The sequence below is a fragment of the Gouania willdenowi genome, chromosome 6, assembly GCF_900634775.1.
Source record: "Gouania willdenowi chromosome 6, fGouWil2.1, whole genome shotgun sequence".
Taxonomy (NCBI): domain Eukaryota; kingdom Metazoa; phylum Chordata; class Actinopteri; order Blenniiformes; family Gobiesocidae; genus Gouania; species Gouania willdenowi.
This window is the reverse complement of record NC_041049.1, coordinates 23981802-24004492: the sequence shown is the minus strand read 5'-3', so window position 1 is coordinate 24004492 and position 22691 is coordinate 23981802. Positions and strand designations below refer to the sequence as shown.

The following is a 22691-nucleotide window of genomic DNA, read 5'->3' as shown; positions in this document are numbered from 1 at the left end:
TCGTGTGAGTGATATGTACCAGTACTGTGCTTCAACATGCTGAACTGAAAAAGTGAGTGTAATGTTCTGTATTTTATGTGTTAAACCTGAACAATGTTGAGAGTTATTGTTAATGAGTTGAATAAAGTTTGACTTATCAGACTATTTTGTTTCGCTTAATGAGCCTTAATAATAATAATAATAATAATAATAACAAACCGGTGCACCATATGTATGAAAATAGACCCGGTCAGACCCATTCATTGATAGTGTGCCTTATAATCCTGTGCGCCTTATAATCCGAAAAATACGGTACTTGGTTTTATGTCCATTTGTGCAGGAATGTTAAAAATCACAGACATAAAGAAGAGTCTAGTACATCATTTAGTTTTTATTCTGCATTATGTCATCATGGATTTTGGGGAAGTTGTGGTTACCATAGAGATACAACAGAAATGTATGCAGGTAGTGCATGTTGAAGAGTGCATGCACAAACTGATGACAGTAGCTTGTGTTTGATGTCAACAGAATGTGGGGAAGAAAAAAAAAAAGGAAGTCATGACATTCTTGGAAAAAACATTAAAGACATAAAGACATGACCTAAAACTACAAAAGATGAAAACAGATGCTTAGAAAGAAGGAATAAATAAATTACAATAAAATGTAGAAACAGTGAATCAGCATCCCGTAACCCGCCGCTACGTTTCTATGGCGATACATCAGGAGGTGAGCAGTGACCTGTGGAGGCGGAGCCAAACTAAGGCTTGGTATGGCACGTCCACAATTCAACACTACTGTGACTACAGCTGTGACTCCACACACACCAGAAGCTCCTCCCTCCACCTTAAACCACACCCTCATCTCCATCCTTTGGACTCTACAAGGCACTGGTTTTTGCTCCACATTCTAAAGTCAGAACTCTCCGGTAAAGGTCGAGGCAAGGAGGGCGCACAAAAAGAAGTACAGATACACACGGGCCAGCCGGGTAACTCACATGGAGGATTAATACAGCTGCTTTCATTCTGCTACATTCTTCCTTTCTAACTTTGTGCCTTTTGTTGGCGTTTGTCTTCATCTCAAAGCAGTTGCTGATGGTGGAGGCAGTTACACATGTAAACGCCAGCAAAGGCGTCATCATCATCACAGGCGAAAAGATGTTTAAAAAAATCAAATCAAATCTAATAATAATAAAGTGATATTGTGGGGGAACAATTTTTTTCCCCATTTAAAAGAAGGAAAAAAAGATTTGGGCTGAAAACGTGTTTACTCATAATAAATAAGAAAAAGCGTATTTTCAACTCATTGAAACACTAATAATATTAGACTTGTGAACATGTGGGACCTTCTATAACCTTAACTTTAATTATTGTACTTTTTTTTGACACTGTTGATCTTAGCCTGCCTGTGATTGGCCTGTTGGGAGGATGTGTTCATTCTATCTTTAATCAGTAAATATAAGATGAACGAGCAGGAAAAAAGACCAAGGCTGTTTAAAATCGCATACTAACGTGTACTAACGCGTACTAACATACTAACGCGTACTAACATACTAACGCGTACTAACATACTAACGCGTACTAACATACTAACGTACTAACGCGTACTAACATACTAACGCGTACTAACATACTAACGTACTAACATACTAACGCGTACTAACATACTAACGTACTAACGCGTACTAACATACTAACGTACTAACGTACTAACAAACTAACATACTAACGTACTAACATACTAACGTACTACTCATACTCGGTACTGAGTTTGTAGTGCGTTCCAATTGGATAGTATGGAAAGTTTGAGTACGTGAGAAATACCAGGATGTATACTATATCAGGACGTTTTTTAGGTATGCACGATGGGCACACTAGTCATAATCAGCCGCCCCATGATGCATTGCGAGTGGAATGTAAAATGGTCCTGGTACCGGCTTCAAGCCACAAGTCAAACATCATCTTTTCAAAACAAAAGCATCTCTTCTCGTCTTCCATTAGTTTTTGTAAATAGGGCTCTTATTTTGAAGTTAACCGGAAGTTTAGTCAATAGCACAATGGAGGGTCTCCCTGAATCTCTGAAACGTCAGCATTTAATGCATTTCCGTGAGTTTTATGGATGAAATGAGCACATGTTGATATTCTACTTGGTCACTTTCTCACTTAAAATGTTTTCAGAACTTTCAAAGGTGGTGAATTAACAGAGATATTTAGCTCAACGTGCTTCTGGTTTTTGTTGTTGTAGGTTCGAATTGCATCTTGGGAAACTTGGAAGTATACTTCAGAAGGAACGCTCACCATCCTAATCATACTAATAGTATATAGTAAACAGTATGTACTCATTGGGTGTGTAGTGTGTAGTATGTTAGTATGTGATTTCAAACACAGCGCAAGATTGTTATTCCCACTTTATGATAAACTCTCTAAAGATATTCACCATAATATACATAAACTAGCCTCTGTATCAGTTACTGTATTAAAAACAAAGCAAACCAAAACGAGAACTACCAATGATTCAATGTGTGCAACCAATCAGAAGCAGAGCAAAGTGATCACAGTGTCACTATCACTTTATGTACATTTACCAGTACTGTTTTCTGAGAATATTATGTTTAAAAACCAATAAAATAAAATACAAGCACATTTTCAACTGAGTAATATCTCATTAGTTTAGGTGAGTGCTTTGGTCTCCTTCTTTCATAGGTGCTAAAAATGTGATTTAACAATCAAGAATAATACAGCTTTCCCCAATATCTTCCCTTTTAATCCGTGAATCATTTGTTCATTCGTTTTTCATGATGGAACAAAAACACGAAAAACAGAAAAAACACTCATTTGATATTTGTTTCCAAAACCAAAATGAAAAAAGCGGAAAATGCCTTGTTTTTCAAACTTAAGCTCATTTGGTTCAGTACAGAAAACAAAAAATGGAAAACGAACACCTTTATTTGTTTTCTCCATTACCGATTTGCCAAAGTACGTGACCCGGAAGAGAAGCGTTACACATTCCGAGATATCTTTAGCTCTGCCGTTAGCATAGCTGTTAGCGTCGGATGAGAGTACACTTCCGGGTCACGTACTTTGGCAAATTGGTAATGCAGAAAATGAATAAAGGTGTTCGTTTTCCATTTTTTGTTTTCTGTACCGAACCAAAAGAGCTTAAATTTGAAAAACAAGGCGTTTTCCGTTTTTTTTTTGTTTTTGGAAACAAATATCAAATAATGTGTTTTTGTTTTGTTTTTTTTGTTTTTCATGTTTTTGTTACATAATGAAAAACAAATGAATGAATGATACACGGACTCCTTTAGACATGTTTTTATGGATATCTTCTATTCTGAGAGGTTTGTGATTCCCTTGTGTATGTGTAGCATCATGGCTGTGAACATAAAGACACACAAGCTTGATACAGGGTGGTTTGTGCACAAATGATTGAAATGTGATACTCATAAGGGACTATAATGCCTCAGTGGTTGTTAACACAGTGAACTATAGCCAGTCTACACACACACACAGTTTGGCTGGTACTGAAGGTTAGAAACAGTCTAGGACTCTACATCCACCTTTCACTAGGAGATTATTAAATCTTCTATTCTAGTTGTTTTAGATTCATATTTGAGGCTCAAAAGCACTGGAAGAGATGACTGAGGCTCCAGATTGGAGAAACCAATCATTTATAGACTTTTTACACGTTCAGGGTTTCCAAATATTGCACAGTTGACACAAACTGTTTGTCGTCCTCACAGGAAATAGGGTTCAAACTGTGGAACAAGCCACGCCTTCTTTCACGCACACTGAAACATGACACAGCGTTTTGTTCCCTGTACTCACAGCGATCACCTCATTTCAAACATCTGTCCATCAATAAATAAGAATGAACAAACTGAAAAGGGATGCATGTTCATGTTTGTTGTTTTTTTAATATTTTGATAGCGCTTAGAGATGACTATTGTTTGTCATTTTCTAAATAATGTTGAGTTAAATTAAACAATAAAAACTTTGGTGGAGAAAATAAAAGTGTTTGCTTTGATTTCCAAACAAAAACATCTGGAATCAAATGTTAATCAAACCTGACAATCAGCAGTGAACATAAACCATATGGAATGGGATGGAATCAGTGTTCATTTTAGTTTTAGTCATAATTCAGCCCTCAGGAATATTTCAGGTATAGTTTTAGTCGACTAAAATATAAAGCATAAGAGTTTATGGATTTTCACAAGCCAGTATTGGGGTCAATTACAATTACGTTTTCAATTACCCATTTTCATTTTCGATTACAGTAACCAGCATTTTTTTCCAATTACAAATAAATTACAGTTGTTTTTTTTATCCTCAGAAAGTTGATTACAATTACGTTCTCAATTACTAAAATTAAAATTACAATTAATCATAATTACTGAGCCTGAAATAAATGATGTTAACTTTCCTCTCGTGTTAGCTTTCTGTTAGCATCTCTTAAGCTAGCAGAGTCTTAAATCAGCTGTAAAATACACTAAAAACAATTATCTATCATCTAATTTATTTCCCATCTATTGGTTACTTTGCTAGGCTTCCTAATCAATGAAAATATAGGTTTTCATATTTTTGGTGTGGGAGCCTTTTTTGTGTCTGTATACTCTAGATTTAAATTTTTGTAAATAGTAAAATGTGGGAAAGCTTGACATGAAACATATTTCAATAACTGTGAACTACATATATGTAGAACTGTAACATGGTTCCCCAGTTTTGCGTTAAATAAGAAATTGATATTTTGTATAGAATTTTCATGGCAATTATAATTACAAAGTCAATTATCTAAACTCAATTACAATTTAATTACGATTATGACAGCAACAGATTTTTAAAATCACGATTACAATTATATGATAATTGTAACTAATTATCAAGTTATAATTGACCCCAAACCTATATATATATACACACAGACAGATTTGATGTGATCGATGTGTAAGATCACATGATCACATGAGTACTGATTGGATTTTGTCCCATATCACAAAATTGTAGTTTTGTTTTGATTAAAGAGAAAATATATAATACACTTTAGTATATTTTTCCTTTACATGTATTTTATTTTTTAAATTAGTCATAGTCTAGTTGTTGTCAATTCAGTCTTCAAAATGACCACTGGTTGGAATGCCTCCATTTCATAGTTTGTTAGTTGTGTTGATGGTTAAAGTAGTTCACTATAGGTTCAAACCAAAATGCCTTTAGCTGAGCTCGCTAATAGGGGGGAAATAAAACCTGCTCTGTAAAAAAAAAAAAAAAAAAAAAGAAAATTAACCGTTAAATTAAAATTTTTCACAATGAAAAAAATGATTCACAAACTGGTTGGTAAGCATTGCTCCCTCCCCCTAAACCCAGGTTTTTAATTGTTTTAAAAGCGTTGTGCAAAAAAAAATAAAATTAAAAAGTCGACCATATTCAAACAGGAACGTTACCAATAGTCCATCTTTTTTTTCTTCTAATCAATTGAATGCACTGCTGTTCTTTTCCCACACTGAGGTTTTCCTGTGTTATATGGCTTATAAACGTTATAACTTTACCTTAAAGGAAGAGTGGATTCAGTAATGCACCCTGGTTGTACTGTATAATATATCTATTTTAGAGCAAACATGTCCATTCACTTTCTCCACCTCACAAAATTATATTTTTTTATGACTTAATTAAAAGAATAAAACCAATACAGCCCAGACCATCCGTGTCATTTCCAGTGCATTTGTGCCTTCAAACACACTACTGTACATAGAAGTATATGTCTACGCACAATTTCATCTACATAGAGCTACAGTATAGAATGATGTTGTGATAAAACTGGACTCTTTAAAACATTGTCTGTAAAAGGTGGACTTTTATCACACAGCAGTGAAATCCCTCTGACAGCCAGTTGTGTCAGAGTGGCTGACTTTCAAAACTGTGATACGAATGTTGATTTCACCACGTTTTTTTTTTTTTCTCCTTATTGTGTGGGTTTTTTTTGTTTAGAAGAACTCAAGACACAAATCGTAAAACACACCAAAACAAAGAAGTTATTTAAAAAAAAAGAGATTAAAATTAAAGGGATGGATTGAACTGACACAGTCCTTGTTTTTGTGATAAAAGCTTCCGCCTTTTCAGGTGAAATGCATTTCAACAGTCGCATCGCTCCATCGTCAAAAGCAAAACGACAACAAAACTTTTACACCAAAGCGACTGAGTCAAATCCAAAGTGGCAGTAGAGACCTTCCCCTGATAACAGCGCTCCTCCTTTCTTCTCACCGTGGCTCCATTTCTCCTTGAAATATGTGGAACTCCCAAAGTTTTCAAAAGAACAGGTTGAAAAACAATAATAAGTTATTTAAAAAGTCTTCTTATTGGAAGCATCGTCTTTTCTGGACACATGCAGCTGGAGCTGGATTTGTGTGTCTTGGTCCCTTGAAGTGATGGCCAGTGTTCAGTGTGTGTGTGTGTGTGTGTGTGTGTGTGTGTGTGTGTGTGTGTGTGTGTGTGTGTGTGTGTGTGAGAGAGTGTGTCTCACTCTATCTCTGCTCTTATGGCTGCTACTTAAAGATGTAGTTGATGAAGACCTGAAGGAGGACGAGGAAAAAGATGAGGATGCAGTCACGCTGTTGGAGGAAAGCGCTGCCCTCCCCGCGTCCCGCTGTACGACTCCTCAGCACACTGATGCTCCTACACACACACAGAGAGAGACACACACACACACACACAGTGATCAGGCTTCATCTCCCTCTGAATCCCCACTGAATGTGTTGAGGGACAGGTGGTGCTCACCTGTTAATCTCCTGCTGTGTCTGCTTTATGGATTCAATGGCACTTTGTATTTCGCTGAGGTCAGCTCCTTTTTTCCTCAGTCGACTATTATGTTTGCTTTTGTGTCCTGAAACGAGACAAGTTCCAGTTTACACAGAGTTCACTGCTACAAAAACAAACCTGCAACGGTCTCACTGTTCAATCAGCAGAAGGAATTCAAGCAAACAATAATTCAAGACTATGAAGAATTTCCAGAACACACGTGTCAAACTCAAGGCCCGGGGGCCAAATCCATCCAGGTACGTGGACCCCAAGGGGTACACGATGGCACTACAGAGGGTACTTGAGAGAGTGAAAGGCTGCGTCTCATTTCTCCCCCTTACCCCTTCGCCTTACCCCTCTGAAATGCGCGTTCGCGAGAGTCAGTGGGGTGTCCCATTTCACTATTGTGTAGAGGCGAAGGGGTAAGGCGAAGGGCTATTCACCCCTCTAAATGGAGATTTTGCCGATGCTGACTTAAAACAGAGGGGAAGGAGGAGTTTCAGGCTTTCACGCAACTCAGCAGCATGGCGCCGAAAAACGTGCATAAATGTAAGCCCATTTTTCACATAATATAGCTTACAAAGTTATATAAACCTCCAGTGACGTCATGAACAGGGAACAAGTGTGTGTGTGTGTGTGTGTGTGTGTGTGTGCGCGCGCAGCAGGATGACAGGGAGACAGCTGGCTGATCACTTCACTTATCATAAACAGAGCCACTTTTACCATATAAATGGTCAACTTCAGGAGTTACTAAAGGATGCGTTCACTCAGAATGTCAGCTTATTTAAGAATGTAACCGCTTTAATTTTGCCCCGGGACGTGGGAAGCTCCTCCCTCGGCTGTAGAGCTGCAGTTGCTTCCATTGCACCTGATGTGTCGTTTGCTCCAGTGTGTGTGTGTGTGTGTGTGTGTGTGTTGAGCGGGTGACAGAGAAGAGAGAGAGAAAGAGAGGGTTGATCACTTCTTTTCCTTCTTGCTCCGTTTTTACAGTTTAAATGATCAACTTACGGAGATATTAAAGGATGAGTTCACTCAGAATGTGTTATGATCTGTAGTTACTGTGGTTTTCAAAAAGTGAACCGCTTTTTTTTTTGCCCTGACAAATTGAGTCGCGTTCCGTGTTTGAAAGCACCTTTACACATGACAGCAACAAGTTCATTATGGGAGAGGGGTGTCCTAAATCTAAGGGCTAAAACATGGCCCTTTGCCTTAGGCCTCGTTTTGGAGGTGAAGGCGGGGGGGTAGGCGTAGTAGGGGTACAAAAAGAGAATTGGGATTGAGCTAAAGTGTAAAATTTACAAATGAAAGCCTTATAAATATGGGGTTTTAAAAAGATTATTTTTAGTTAAAATGATAATCATAATAATGATGATGGAAATGATCTTGATTAGAGCATAAACTGAAAATACAAAGGTCAGTGTTGGTCCCACACCAGGCAGGAGACGACCAAAAATGATCAAAACTATAGAAATAAATGTGTTCAGGAGGCACTAAATACATTTTCTTTCCACTTATTTACAAAATTTAAGTTCTTTAAAATGTGTTATCACACACAAGAGAGTGGAAAATTAATAAATGTGAGCATAAATATGGGTTTCGCAATGTTCATTATAATAATTATAATAATGATGATGATTAGAACATGAAATTTAAAGTCCTAGTCTTACACTATAGGTGGGAATAGAACGGAAAAGATAAAAACTATAGAAATAAATCTATTTTGGAGACACTAAATCAGTGTTTCTCTACCTTGGGATCGTGACCCCATGTGTGGTTGTCTGGAATTTAAAAGGAGTCACCTGAAATGTCCAGTAATTGATAAATATAACAACTCAATGAAAATACATTATTTAAATTCAAAACAACACAATGTTAACTATTCTATACTTTCACTTTCTCAAATATAAATCTACAAATATATCTGAGCTGGTGCAACAAACATGATCGAAAACTAATTCTAGAAGAAAAAAAGTGTCTTTGAGGTCACCTGATATTTCTTATATCAAAAAGGGGTCACGATCCCAAAAAGGTTAAGAACCACTGTGCACACTTACAAAAGGATATTATTTAAAAATGTTATCACTAACTGGTATTCTGAGGAGAATGTTGTGGTCGGACAAAGGAGGTACTTGGATTCAAAAATAAAAAACGGGGTACTCGAGCAAAAAAAGTTTGAGAACCACTGCTTTAGAGCATCAAATTCAGCGCGCTGGAGAAAGTAAAAATCATAGAAAAAAACATGCACCATTTTGTAATTTCCCAACTAATTCAGCTGTAGATTTCTCAGCCCCTCCAAATACAACAATTCAATTAAAATCCACATTATTTGCCGAGCTGATTTTTCCAGTTCTTATGTCAGATGACGGCAGTCATTTTTAATCTCAAATTGTTGAAAGAACTCTAAATTGTTCCAAAATCTGGCAAATTTTCCTGAAATGATTCCACAAAATTTCCCCAAATTCTCAAAATCAGGGAAATTTAAGTGAAGATCCTGCAGAGACTGAACTCTGTGGCCCACTTAAGCTCAAACTGGTCCGTATTTGGCCCCTGAACTCAAATGAGTTTGACACCCCTGTTCTAGAACTTCTATGATGGTGTGCGTTGCTCACGTTCGCTGCCGGACGAGTCTTGGCGGTCGGGTTCAGGTGATGAGCAGCCGCTCTCCGGGCTCTTGGGCTTGTCGCTCTTGTGTTTCCTCTTTGGCACCGTCACCTGCTCACACAGCCACACACACAGATACACACAGTGGGTCAATAATAACAGCACACGCACACAGAGCTGCACCACTGAAACAAAGCATGACACAGCATGCAGAGACAGAAAGACTGAGTGAGACGAGCAGGAGCTGGATGATGAGGCAGGCATGTGATGATGGCTGAGTGAGGCATGCTGCTCAGCAGTGGCTCATACTCATAATAACATGCAGCGATGCGCGGATGCACAAACTTATTGTTCATCAGATTTAACTCATTCAGATGGAGACACAGACTGTCCAGTTTTAACACGATTACACTTCCTTCTCTATGATGATGGTCAGATCAGATGAATTAATTTAATTTATACAGATACAGGTGTTCATTTGTCATTTTAAATCGAATCGTGTTTGTTTATTACCCACTGTCCATGTACTGTACATGCACCAAGTTGTCATTAGTTTGCTCAAATCTGTTAGAATCTGGCTAACACTTTTATCTCTCACATTATTGAAAACATGTGTGTGTGTATATATATATATATATATATATATATATAAAATACTCTTTTGTCACAATGACCCTGCTTTGTTTTTTTGGTCTATTTTACATTCTGCTCGCAATGCATCATGGGGCAGTTGAGTATGACTTGTGTGGCCACCGTGCATACTTCAAAAACGTGCCAATATAGTATACATCCTGGTATATCTCACATACTCAATCTTTCCACACTATGTAATGTGAACGCACTACATACTAATTTTGATGTCAGACTTAGTAAGAGTAGTACGTTAGTATGGCATTTTGAACACAGCCTTACAGTCCAGAGACTGAGAAAACCAGGCAGACACAAAAGCACTGCCTGAGAGAACATGTAAACTCTGCTAAGAACGGCCTGAGCTCTGGTTCATCTTAACTGCTACAGACTTATTATGATGTCTAACATTGTCAAGAGGTTGATGTAGTGGTTCATAACACGATGCTGTCATAGCTAATTATATTGAGGAAAAATTATATTCTATTTTTGTGATATTTCACTATTGTTATGTCTGTGTAGGCCAATTATGGTTTGTCTTTTAAAACAAACAAAACATGTTTTTTTTAATCCTCATTAAAGCTGCAGTTTGCAGAAGCCTCTCTCGGCTCCGTTTTGCAACTGAAACCGAAACTCAACCTCCCTTACCGGTGTCTTTTATGAGCGCTCTTTGCAACTTTTTTCTCAATATAGACTAGTGACAAATGTATGGACTTTATCTTGTGTTATTGTAGGATTTTCTGGTGTTTTAGAGATTCTGACATGAATACATGTGTAGGGACGGGAATTGATAAGAATTTAGCGATTCTGATTCCATCATCAATACTGCTCATCAATTAGATTCCTTACTGATTCTCTTATTGTTCTTATTGGGTGAGAGAATTAAACAATACAAATGGATTTGTTTGCTTTAACTCTATTATCTTATCTTTGTCTCTTTAATTTCCTGCAGGGATACCAGCTCTCTTTTAATCCACCAGGTAAGGCAGGTATAGATTGTTTTCACTGGATAATAATATATTCTATATATGGCACTTTGGCTACAAACATTTGAGAATATTAACAGAGCTCCTTTTGAACTTGAACAACTAATTCAGACATAAAATTAATACTAATACTAATAATTATTCTGTAAAAAAGAACCTATTAACCAAAAGTACAGCTTGACTTATCAACTGTGGTAGATTAACTATTTGTGTGCAGAAAAATGTGCATGTTTGCCTTGTCAGGAAGGATACGAGATCGTTCTGGACTTAGGGTGTCTCCAGCTGTGGAGAACACCCTTTCAGATGGTGTAGAGGATGCTTGGACACAGAGATATTTCTCAGCTAAAGCTCACACCATTGGCAACGTGTCACTCTTCATCCACCACCAGAGGGTGACACTGTCTTTGGTTGGGATTGGAGGAAAGCTTCTATATGGTTTAACTTCTTGATCCACTCTTTGGACTATGTAGGGCGGAAATGGACAGAATCGGCATGAGACGCTGTAACCGGAACGTTTTTTTTAATGGAAAAATATTTCCGGGAGGACTGCTCATCAGGTGCACCGCCTGCTCCCCTCCCGTCCTAGCCGCTTCAAACAGGCTTCACACACCGCCTAAACCACCCGAAACACCGCCTAAACTCCCAAAAAACTACGCAAATCATCACTGACTCCTATATATGTAGCCACCAGTGCCCGTATAACTTTACGGTGTTTGTGAACCTCTGTCCAATTCTTGTCAAGCGCAGTGGCGCTCCGTGACAACATCACGTATTTGCACCATAAGAGGAACCAATAAGCGGAATTGACAGGCAAGCAAACCAACGATTCTTAGGAATTGGATTACTGAGAACCGGTTCTCAGAAAGAACCGGTTTTCGATTCCCATCCTTATACACATATTACTTTATAGTTACTGTCCTAAGCAGTGGCTGCTGCCGTCGGCTCGTTCCCGCCAGAGATCACACAGATCTAGGCTGCCTGCTGCCCTGAGTGGACTGATAACCATCACTCCGCATCGAGACTATAAAACTAATTCACCTTGAATGAACTTTTCTTGGTTTACATGCAATTCATCCCGTCTATTCTCGCTCTCTGACACCAGTCAGTGTGTGGCGCAGACCTCCGCAATCACGGTGGTCCATGAGGACACAAAGCGGTCCGTTCCTCCTCAGTGTTCGTAGCTTTAAACTGTTGCTTCTTCACCTTGGTCTGCCTTTTTCAGCTTGATTTGCTGTGTAACTGTTGTGTCTAACGCTGGTTTGGAGACTTCTGCTTGGACAACTGTCATTTCACTTTTACAACCAAGGGTACGTGAACGCGACTTCAGATGAGCAGCCAATAGTAACTCCAAAAACAGCCCATGGAGCTCACGTGTTCGTAGAAAGATCTCTGATTGGCTGGATTTATAAATGTCATTTTACAGGGCCAGGAGAAGGAGAGTAGATTCACTCAACACTTTGATTACAATATGCTCAAAGATGATTATGGATTATTGACTAAATGATACAAAAAAAAAGTTACATATTGCAGCTTTAATGTAAGGATGAAATCAGTTTCTACAGAATGACAAATTTGGAATAAACCTTAATGCTAAAAGCAAGAACAGAATATTTTTAAACACAAAGAAGTCTAGGCTAGATTTGCACGTGTGAGCATAAATTCAATTTATGGGTTTAGAAGTCGCTCTGAGAGAGTGATGTTGAAGCTACACTGTTTTTTGGACTAAAACCATGCTAACTGTAACAGACAAACTCTGTTAGACGAAACACAAATGAAGGACACACATGAGAGGAAGAAGCGGCGACGGCGGCGGTGGCAGTACAGTGACGACGACACACAGTGTAGCAGCGACAATGATGCTGCGTGGAAGATGACTGAGGCGGCGAGATGCTGGTTTTCCATCAGGGAAACCTACCTGGCACTTGCAATTGTCCCTCCGTGGCCCCTGGTTACTCAGACTAATAAGACTGCCAGAACGTACCATAGGGGTGCGGTGTCGGACCTTTGTCTGGATACAACCATCTTTCTCAAACTGGATCAGGTCGTTGAGTGGATCCCATGGCCTCGTGCTGGGGGAGGAAAGAGACACAAATACGTAGAGGAGGAGGTCAAAAAATTATTTATCAATTAAAAAAGTGCATTTTTTACATTTACAACCCAATGCAGAAAGACACCAAAAAAGGTCACCAGTATGTGACAGGGCTAACAGAGAGCTAACAGACAGCTACCCTATTAAAACACCAGACACACACATATTTACTCCCTAAACTCAGCAATGTTATTATTTCCAAACTGAAAGATTGGAGCTTAGAGTCCAATCAGCTGCTTTACAGAGCAGGGAATATGCACACAGTAGCTTACAGTAAAAAATGATGGTTTTTAAATGCTGACGACTATAAATAAATCAATTAGTCAATATTATTATTTAATTTGTTAAAATAATGAATGAAAACATTCAATTACATAACAAATAATAAAAATAAATCACTTTAGCATTAAAAATAAAATATATACATATATATATATATATATATATATATATTTTAGTGCACTTATAACTGTCCAAAAATGCGATCAACTCGAGCAAGGTATCATCACTTTTACATTTAAAACGTTTTTACAATAGCTCTATGAGGGTAAATGGTAAATGGACTTGATCTATATAGCGCTTTATCACCACACTGAAGCAGTCCCAAAGCGCTTTACATATCAGCTCATTCACCCAATCACTCTCACACTCACACACCAGTGGGACAGGACTGCCATGCAAGGCGCTAGTCGACCACTGGGAGCAACTTAGGGTTCAGTGTCTTGCCCAAGGACACTTCGACACATAGTCAGGTACTGGGATCGAACCCCCAACCTCACGATCAGAAGACGACCCACTACCACCTGAACCACGGTCGCCCAATGATGTGGCTACACCTCTAGATGGAGCCCTACTCAAATAAGACGAGTTTTTAAAAGGGGAACCTGAAAGATAATTTCTAGAGGTGTCCAGATTCAACTTTTTCACTGCCAATACAATACCGATATTTCACGATATAAATCTGATGTGATATCATCACAAATCATACATCATTTTATTTCTCATTTCATAGTGTGGAATGTTAGAACATTATACATTAAAATGTAGTCTGGAGTGGACTGCTAGTATCTGAGAGCTTATATCAGTTATTTTAGATGCAGTCCGATATCATTCGCTATTTAATTTTTTTTTTGCTGATATCGGGCCGATATCCACTATCAATATCGGATCGGGACATCCTCGAAACACCCTCAATACTAGGGTAATAGGGGTGTGCATTGCCATGAATCAGACGATACGATATGATTCATGATTTGCATGTCACAGTATAATATATCCTGATAAACTATATGATTACATTGTGATGTATATCACAATATCAATAGTTACAAATTTAAACTTTACAAGTACAAAATGGTATGAAATACATTATTTTTTGCACTTGTGAGAACAACTTAATGGCAACTAACTGTAATTCAAGTAACATAATCAAAAACAAGTGGTATGTTCATCAAACTGTCAAATTACATTATAAGAAGTTTAACTTTAGCTTCTACGACAGATTCTGATTCTGTTTAGTACTTAAATTCTTCAAAAAAAAAGTAACCACATACATGCATAAAAGTGCCCAGTATGTTTTATGAAAATATCAACTTCCAAACTAAAATGCACAGAGGAGTGAAGTAGTAGTAACAATATTATGTGCAAAACCAAATCAAAGTTCCACTCTGTCAATACAGAGTGCAAACAGAGCCTGACCATGTACAGTGAAGAAAATAAGTATTTGAACACCCTGCTATTTTGCAAGTTCTCCCACTTAGAAATCATGGAGGGGTCTGGAATTTTCATGGAAGGTGCATGTCCACTGTATGAGAGATAACCTAAAAAGAAAAATCCAGAAATCACAATCTATGATTTTTTAACAATGTATTCGTGTGATACAGCTGAAAATAAGTATTTGAACACCTGTCTATCAGCTAGAATTCTGACCCTCAAAGACCTGTTAGTCCGCCTTTAAAAGTCCTCCTCCACTCCACTGTATTATCCTGAATCAGATGCACCTGTGTGAGGTCGTTAGCTGCATAAAGACACCTGTCCACCCCATACAATCAGTAAGACCCAAACAGTCAGCATGGCTAAGAGCAAAGAGCTGTCCAAAGACACAGAGACAAAATTGTACAACTCCACAAGGCTGGAAAGGGCTACGGAGAAATTGCAAAGCAGCTTGGTGAAAAAAGGTCCACTGTTGGAGCAATCATTAGAAAATGGAAAAAGCTAAACATGACGGACAATCTCAATCGGAGTGGAGCCCCATGCAAGATATCACCTCGTGGGGTCTCAATGATGCAGTCATGGGAGAAAGTTTTGTGGTCAGATGAGACCAAGATTGACCTTTTTGGTCATAATTCCACTATGCGTGTTTGGAGGAAGAAGAATGATGCGTACCATCCCAAGAACACCATCCCTACTGTGAAACATGGGGTGGTAGCATCATGCTTTGGGGGTGTTTTTCTGCTCATGGGACAGGACGACTGTACTATATTAAGGAGAGGATGACTGCAGCCATGTATTGTGAGATATTGGCCAAAAACCTCCTTCCCTCAGTCAGATCATTGAAGATGAGTCGTGGCTGGATCTTCCAACATGACAATGACCCAAAGCACACAGCCAGGAAAACCAAGGAGTGGCTTCGTAAGAAGCATATCAAGGTTCTGGAGTGGCCTAGCCAGTCTCCAGACCTAAATCCAATTGAAAATCTTTGGAGGGAGCTGAAAGTCCGTGTTACTCAGCGACAGCCCAGAAAGCTGACTGATCTAGAGAAGATCTGTGTGGAGGAGTGGGCCAAAATCCCTCCTGCAGTCTGTGCAAACCTGGTGAAGAACTACAGGAAACGTTTGACCTCTGTAATTGCAAACAAAGGCTACTCTACCAAATATTAACGTTGGTGTTCAAATACTTATTTTCAGTTGTATCACACGAATAAATTGTCAAAAAATCATAGATTGTGATTTCTGGATTTTTCTTTTTAGGTTATCTCTCATACAGTGGACATGCACCTACCATGAAAATTCCAGACCCCTCCATGATTTCTAAGTGGGAGAACTTGCAAAATAGCAGGGTGTTCAAATACTTATTTTCTTCACTGTATGTCATTAACAACATGCTGCAACTACACAGCCATGTTCTTTTAACTGTTAATAAACTTATTCTTCCACAGATTGAAACTAGAACTAAAATTTACTCCTCTTCATCTTCTTCTTTTCCTGCTTTAGGTCCTGGCAGGCTAGACGTAGCAAAGGCACATTACTGCCCCCACAGGTCACAAATAGAAGTTTGGACAGCTCACACAAAAAAAATAAAAATATCGCGAGACTGATTTTTAACGTGACGAGAAATATCGAGAGTTTGACATCCCGCGAGATATCGTAGCATAAAATCTCGTCACACCTCTAATAAACATTCATTTTAACAACTAAAAATGGAATGAGCTGAAGCAGTAACTGCTTATAGGAGCCCATCCCCAAACAGCATTATATGAAAAACACAATAGAAACAACTCAGTAACAGCAGCATTCATCAGCTTATCAACTTTTGTTTAAATAGGAGCAAAATATTTGTTTTTTTTAAAGAAATTTTCAACATAAATAGTGAACTCATTAACTTAAAATGATCCTCAAGATCATTCCAAACTTTTGCAAGGTGAAATATTATTGCCAAATCAATTTTTTCTTACACCCTTACTCGATACCTTCCATGTATTCATTAAATTAAAGGGGACATATTATGCTATTTTTCACTTATCTCCATTTGATCTAAAAACCCCCAAAACATAGTATTTGAGGTTTATTTTCCCAAACTCACCTGTTTTCTGTAGTTTTAGTGCTCTAAAAAGTGACTTTCTGACCAAATGTAAAACTGGGCTGTTTGAGTGGCTAATTAAGAGGATATTGTGGATAATGTGATTGTGAGTCAGAAAAACACTGATTCATGAAGTGTATGCGCCGTGCAGCAACTGCAGCTTCAACAACAACAGCAGCTGTTTCAGCTGCTTCAAACACTTACCAGAGCTGCTACGTTGCTTTGTTGTTATTATCTCCTCTAGAGATTACAGGAATAGTCCATTTAAGGTAATAGTTTAGCTGTTTTGTCCAAGCACAGCGTCGCATTGGGTCACAAACACATTGTTGCCAGATTCGTGGTTCGTGTTTGGGTTGTTATAAGGTGTGATTGGGCTGGAAACTGTCCATCTGATCTGGCAACACTGATTCCCGATAGCGATTGAAACGGAGCAATTTCCTCTGTGTTGTAAGACTTACACAGACCACAAACAAATGACTGGATGGATTTATTTCACATTTTGTGTGCTGGTGGACACACGTTACCTCATATGTGATCAAAAATACTGCAAAAGTGGATTTTTCATAATATTTAATCCAAGTGGAATAAAACAAATTGGTGCCGTTTCTCTGCACATATAAACCTATGGGAGTAAGTGTTTCTCCATCAGCTCTTCTGCAGAGCTGACTGATGGAACAAACATCACAGACGTGTCATTGAAAAGATGACTGACTGAGAGCAGACGAGGTGTCACTCACTCTGCGTATCTGTAGTGCCACTCTCCAGTGACGGGGTCCTGCTCGAACAGTGCAGGGATCCAATCCTCACACTTGGCTTTCCGCTCTCGGGCAGACTTCCTCTGCGCCTCCTCTAGGATAAACTTCTCATTGGTGGCCTCCGTCTGATCCTTGTTGATGATGGCCTGGGTCACGTGCTGCCATAGTCTGATAAAAGAAGGCAGACTCAAAAAACAAGTCTGGATAACAGAACACTTGATAAAACACTAGGGTTGTAATGATATCTAAATCTCATGGGTTGATATAATCACGGTACGATAATTATTGCAATATTATAGGAAAGCTCACGGTTTTACAGGAAGGCACACAGTTTGCAGCAATGCTAACAATAACAAGAATGATGACTATTGAGAAATTATCTGTTCACCATTTTTGACAGTATTTATTGTCATACTTTTATATCAGAATCAGAATCAGAATCATCTTTATTGGCCAAGTGTATGTTGTACACACGAGGAATTTGACTCGGTCAACTGTGCTCTCTCCAATAGTGAAACATTCAATATTTATTACATTATAAACTGAATACTGTCTACTAACAGAAACAGAATCTTTAGCTAAAGTGTAAAAATTCAAATCGAGTCAGGAACACAGGTATAGAAACAGTCTAGTAACAATAAATAATAATCATAAAAAAAAAACTGCCAAAAAAAAAATTCCCAGTAGTGCAAACTGTCTTATTCTGTATTTAGCTTAATTTTAGGTTTTTCTTGAGAAAGATAAACAAGTCAACATTTGAGGTTAGGCGTAATCTCTGAGCATTTAAAGTATCTACTAACCTTTTAAAGCCCTCCTTGTCAACATTTATTTATTTATTTATTTATTTGACAGGGACAATGTAATTCAACATAGATAGAAATTAATTGTGCAGCTAATGTGATGCACATAAAAGTTTAAAGCTAGTGTTAGTTTTCACCTCTTGTCCCTGGTTAGGCCTTTTTATATAATAGTGGAATACAGTCAATACAATAAAACTCACCCACCCACAATACAAACATTATATAACATTATCACACGCACACTCCATCAGTAGGGTAAAACTAACCAGTCTCACGTTCTAATCCCACAACAACAGAATACGGCCGTAATTGAGCGACGTCTCTTGTTATTTCTTGAGTTCTTCAGCTATTATGAGCGAGCTTGATTGTAAATGCTTCCTTTAGAGTTTTTTTGACCAGACTGGATTGTTTGTTTGACACAATCCTTAAACGTTTCGGGATACCGGGTTGTTAAGTGGCTTTCCGGAGGAGTGGCGCACGGGCACGGTACACTAGCAGTGTTTGCATATTGTTCACCTTTTCTCCTTTATGGTTTGTTGATGTGGTGAAACCAAAAATGTTACCACACCTCTGACTTGTAGCCACTGAATTATGCATAAGTTCTACAAACTCCTCCGTTTCTACCTCGCTCTGCTGGCTGCCACCATGTTTTCTTTCTCACGCTATTGGCTCAACCGTATGTAACCTTATGGTACTTGTAGTTTTGTCTCAAAGGGTCCGCTACAGCCAAAACAAAACTTTAACTTCAAGCACAATGGCTCATTATTTTATACCGTGACATTACCATGACGATATTGAGGCATTTGTAATACCGTGATATTGCGATATTGTCAATACCGTGACATTACTATAAAACGCACCTTTCAGACTCAAACTCGCCCTGCTCTTCAGGAGGGACAGTGCAGCGGGTCAACCGGCTCTGCCTTAGCTCAGTCGTGGGGTTCCAGAACGTATCCATAATGCCTGTCTTCTTGTCATTGATGAATATCTCACTATCCTGTGAATAGAAACAGGAAAATGTTTTAGTATTTCTATTGGATGCTGTTACACATCAGGCAGTGATCATGTGACATGTGAGCAGCAGGTCTCACCCAGTGTCCCTCCAGGGTGGCCAACACCTCCTTCCCCAGCTTGATCTTTCCAGAAACCTGATTAACGCTGTCACTGCTGCCCAGAAACGGCTTCAGAAAGAAGAAGAGGACGAGCAGGACGGGAGAGAGATAAACAAAGGAAGGAAAAGAAAAGAAAAGCAGGGGAAGAGAAAAGAGGAGAAAGAAGGGAAAATGAATGAAAATCAGGAAAGAAGCAGCAGTTTTATTGCAAAAAGAGAGAAAATAATATGTTTGAAGTAATTTACAGCAACAATTCATAGAGGAAAATGTATTTGAGACAAAAGCAAGTAAAATCAGATTACTCAGTCACAAAATGAATGAATCACTTTAACATACATTACAGGACAGGATGTTCATTGTACAGAGAGGGCACACAAAACAGAAAAACTTAAATGTTCTTAAGATACGTAAACACGACATATTCAAGCAATTCAAGCAAAAAAAATTGTTGCTATGTAATTTACAATCACTTCAAACCTGCACCAATAGAACGTGCGCATTACAAAACAACTGAACTTTTCTCTCTCTCTGATGTGTACTTTATTCATCACCGTAGTGAAATTCTCTGCATTTTTACTCATTTTCCCCAATGGGTAGCACTGGGCTGCCAATGGCAGGTACCCGGGAAGCAGTCTAATATTATTCAGGTTATTAGATTGACCAAACAGACATATACTGTATATCAGATTATAAATATTCCATGTATCATGTAAGGAATCACATTGTTTATTACTCCATCATAAGGTTTGTTGATGGTTGTGTATATCAGAACTAAGGGACCTAAACATTGTTTGGTAGGTGGTCATAATGTAATGACTGATAGATTATAATTCAGTGAACTACCATTAAAATCTGGGTTTGAATTATCTCAGTAGTTCAGAAGGTTTGGAATGATAGAGGTGTTGATGATGGTATTGGGAAGTGAGACAATTGGAGAGAGAATGTGAGTCTCTGTGGTGGAATAATGTTGAATATAGCAAAAAATATGTGTTTTGTTTTACTGTGAAAAACTGTTTTACCTTGAGTCTGAACTCCAGCTGAGCGCTGTAGCCTGTTTTCTCACATGCAATGGTGATCTGACCTCCCAGCTCCAATGTCATGGTACCGTACAGGATACCTGTTAAAAACATTCATCATCAGCCAGGAACAGCACCTATTTACTCTGCGACATATTGTCCACTATTTAAAACCAGCTACTCATAGTCATAGTTTATATTACAATTATTCTTTCTCTGTTCTGACCTTTACAGTGAGCGTAGGGCATGTTCATCACATAGTCTTCTCCCCGGTTAAGAAAGGTAAGCCGAGCCTCACCGTCCAAGATCGCTGACAGGGAGTTTCCTACAAAGCAAACAATGTTTTTCCATCTTTCAAAAAAAGCTTCAACAGCAAATAAACACTGACTTAAGTCACATGTCGGTACCATAGAACTTGGACTTGGCCAGGATACTTCCACTGAGACAGAAGCCGTCCTTCCTGTTGCTGACGTAGAAGGCAGACACTGGTGGATGATGTGATACCTGAGGACATAGAGGCATGTGATGGTGTTATAGATTGATCTGATCATCACTAGCCTACATACTGATGCTTCCACACTGTGTCTAAGTAGAAGCAGTGCTGTCACCTGCTCTGCAATGTAGAAGGTCTTGCTGTTGGTTTTCTGATGAAGCCACATGCAGCGGTACGTCTCTCCGATGATGGGGTTATACGGCTTCTTAAGACCCTGGGAGTTCAAAACAAAGTCATTATTCTGAACTAGAATAATCCCTTATTGTTTTAACTATTTATTTCTAATGACTAAAGGCAAACAAAAGAAAGATGAAAAACTAAGACTAAAATGCATTAAAAACAATGGGTAACACTTTACTAGAAGTTATATAGATAAAGGCTGACATTACGCTGTCATTATTATGACATGACACCTGTCATTAGCATGAATACTATGTCATGACGGCTGTCATTAAATGTCATTTGTTACCCTTAACCCTTCATTACCCTAACCCAATCCAAAAATGCCAACATAGCTCCAAAGGGGTCATAATTTAGCAAACAACACTGAATGACAGCTTTTGTGACACCTTATTCATGCTAATGACAAATAATGACAGCGTAAAGTCAGCCTCATGTATAAAATTCATTTTATATCTAAAAAAAACTAAACAAAGCTATCTTTGTCCAGTCAGTGGCTCATTGACATGATGATAACTGAGCCAATCAGAAGTAATTGTGTGGTAACCACTCATATATGTTATTTTACTCACAACATCATCTGCAGCTTTAGTTCATTGACAATAAACTAACTCAAATTACCAGAACTAAACTAAAATGTAATAGAAAGACAACCTAAACTAAAATGCTGCACAATCTAAAGTATTGGTTCAAAGGCAGTTTCAATTATTATATCTATATTTCATACTTAAAATACGGAAACAGAGGTTTGTACCAACCTTTGGCTTTTTGTAGAACCCAGAGATGTACCACTTCACCACCTTCTTCATACGGTTGAAGGCGTTTTCTTCAATTGCAGCCCTGTGTATGAGATCTAATGTTATTACAGTCAGGGAAGAATGAGATCCCATTCAAATAGGGATGGGAATTGATAAGAATTTAGCGATTCGAATTCCATTATCGATAATGCTTACTGATTCGATTCCATACTGATTCTCTTATCGATTCTCATTGGGTGAGGGAATCAAATAATAGAAATGGATTTGTTTGCTTTAACTCTTTATTATATTATCTTTGTCTCTTTAATTTCCTGCAGAAATATCAGCTCTCTTTTAATCCACCAGGTATAGATTGTTTTCACTGGATAATAATATATGCAAAAACGCTATATAAAATTGATGAATTATCATTATTATTACAACATACGACACATTGTGGCTGCAAACATTAGATAATATTTACAGTGCTCCTTTTAAACTTGAAAAACTTGATCCAAAACTAATTCAGACATAAAACAAACAATTATTCTGTAAAAAAGAACATATTAACCAAACGTACAGCTGCACTTAATTGTTGTGTATTTAAACGGTAAAGCTTTAGTTTAGCCTTTGTTTACATTTCTATAAATGGATCCTCAGAGACGCCGTCCCCGTTGTTGCATGTGACGTCATCAGCCGTGTGTATGTGAACCAGTGTGAAAGAGCAAACTAA

At 38.2% G+C, this 22691-nt stretch overlaps 1 protein-coding gene across 9 annotated transcripts in view; it reads right to left on the bottom strand.

Moving 5' to 3' along the window:
• Window positions 1-4963: 4963 nt before the first annotated feature.
• The window catches only part of osbpl8 (oxysterol binding protein-like 8), a 105106-nt gene continuing 87378 nt past the window's right edge, over window positions 4964-22691 (bottom strand). For 7 of the 9 annotated variants that reach the window (XM_028450702.1, XM_028450704.1, XM_028450710.1 and 4 more), the window contains 12 exons: window positions 21980-22061; window positions 21157-21255; window positions 20956-21052; window positions 20775-20873; window positions 20552-20649; window positions 19512-19601; window positions 19281-19417; window positions 17603-17788; window positions 12894-13047; window positions 9374-9476; window positions 6744-6849; window positions 4964-6641 (listed from right to left, as the gene is read on the bottom strand). In XM_028450702.1, the coding sequence (XP_028306503.1) occupies window positions 6512-6641; window positions 6744-6849; window positions 9374-9476; window positions 12894-13047; window positions 17603-17788; window positions 19281-19417; window positions 19512-19601; window positions 20552-20649; window positions 20775-20873; window positions 20956-21052; window positions 21157-21255; window positions 21980-22061 (1381 nt within the window). In that variant the 3' untranslated portion in view covers window positions 4964-6511. The remainder of the gene's footprint in view (window positions 6642-6743; window positions 6850-9373; window positions 9477-12893; window positions 13048-17602; window positions 17789-19280; window positions 19418-19511; window positions 19602-20551; window positions 20650-20774; window positions 20874-20955; window positions 21053-21156; window positions 21256-21979; window positions 22062-22691) is intronic. The other 2 variants (XM_028450707.1, XM_028450708.1) reach the window with 1 other exon arrangement.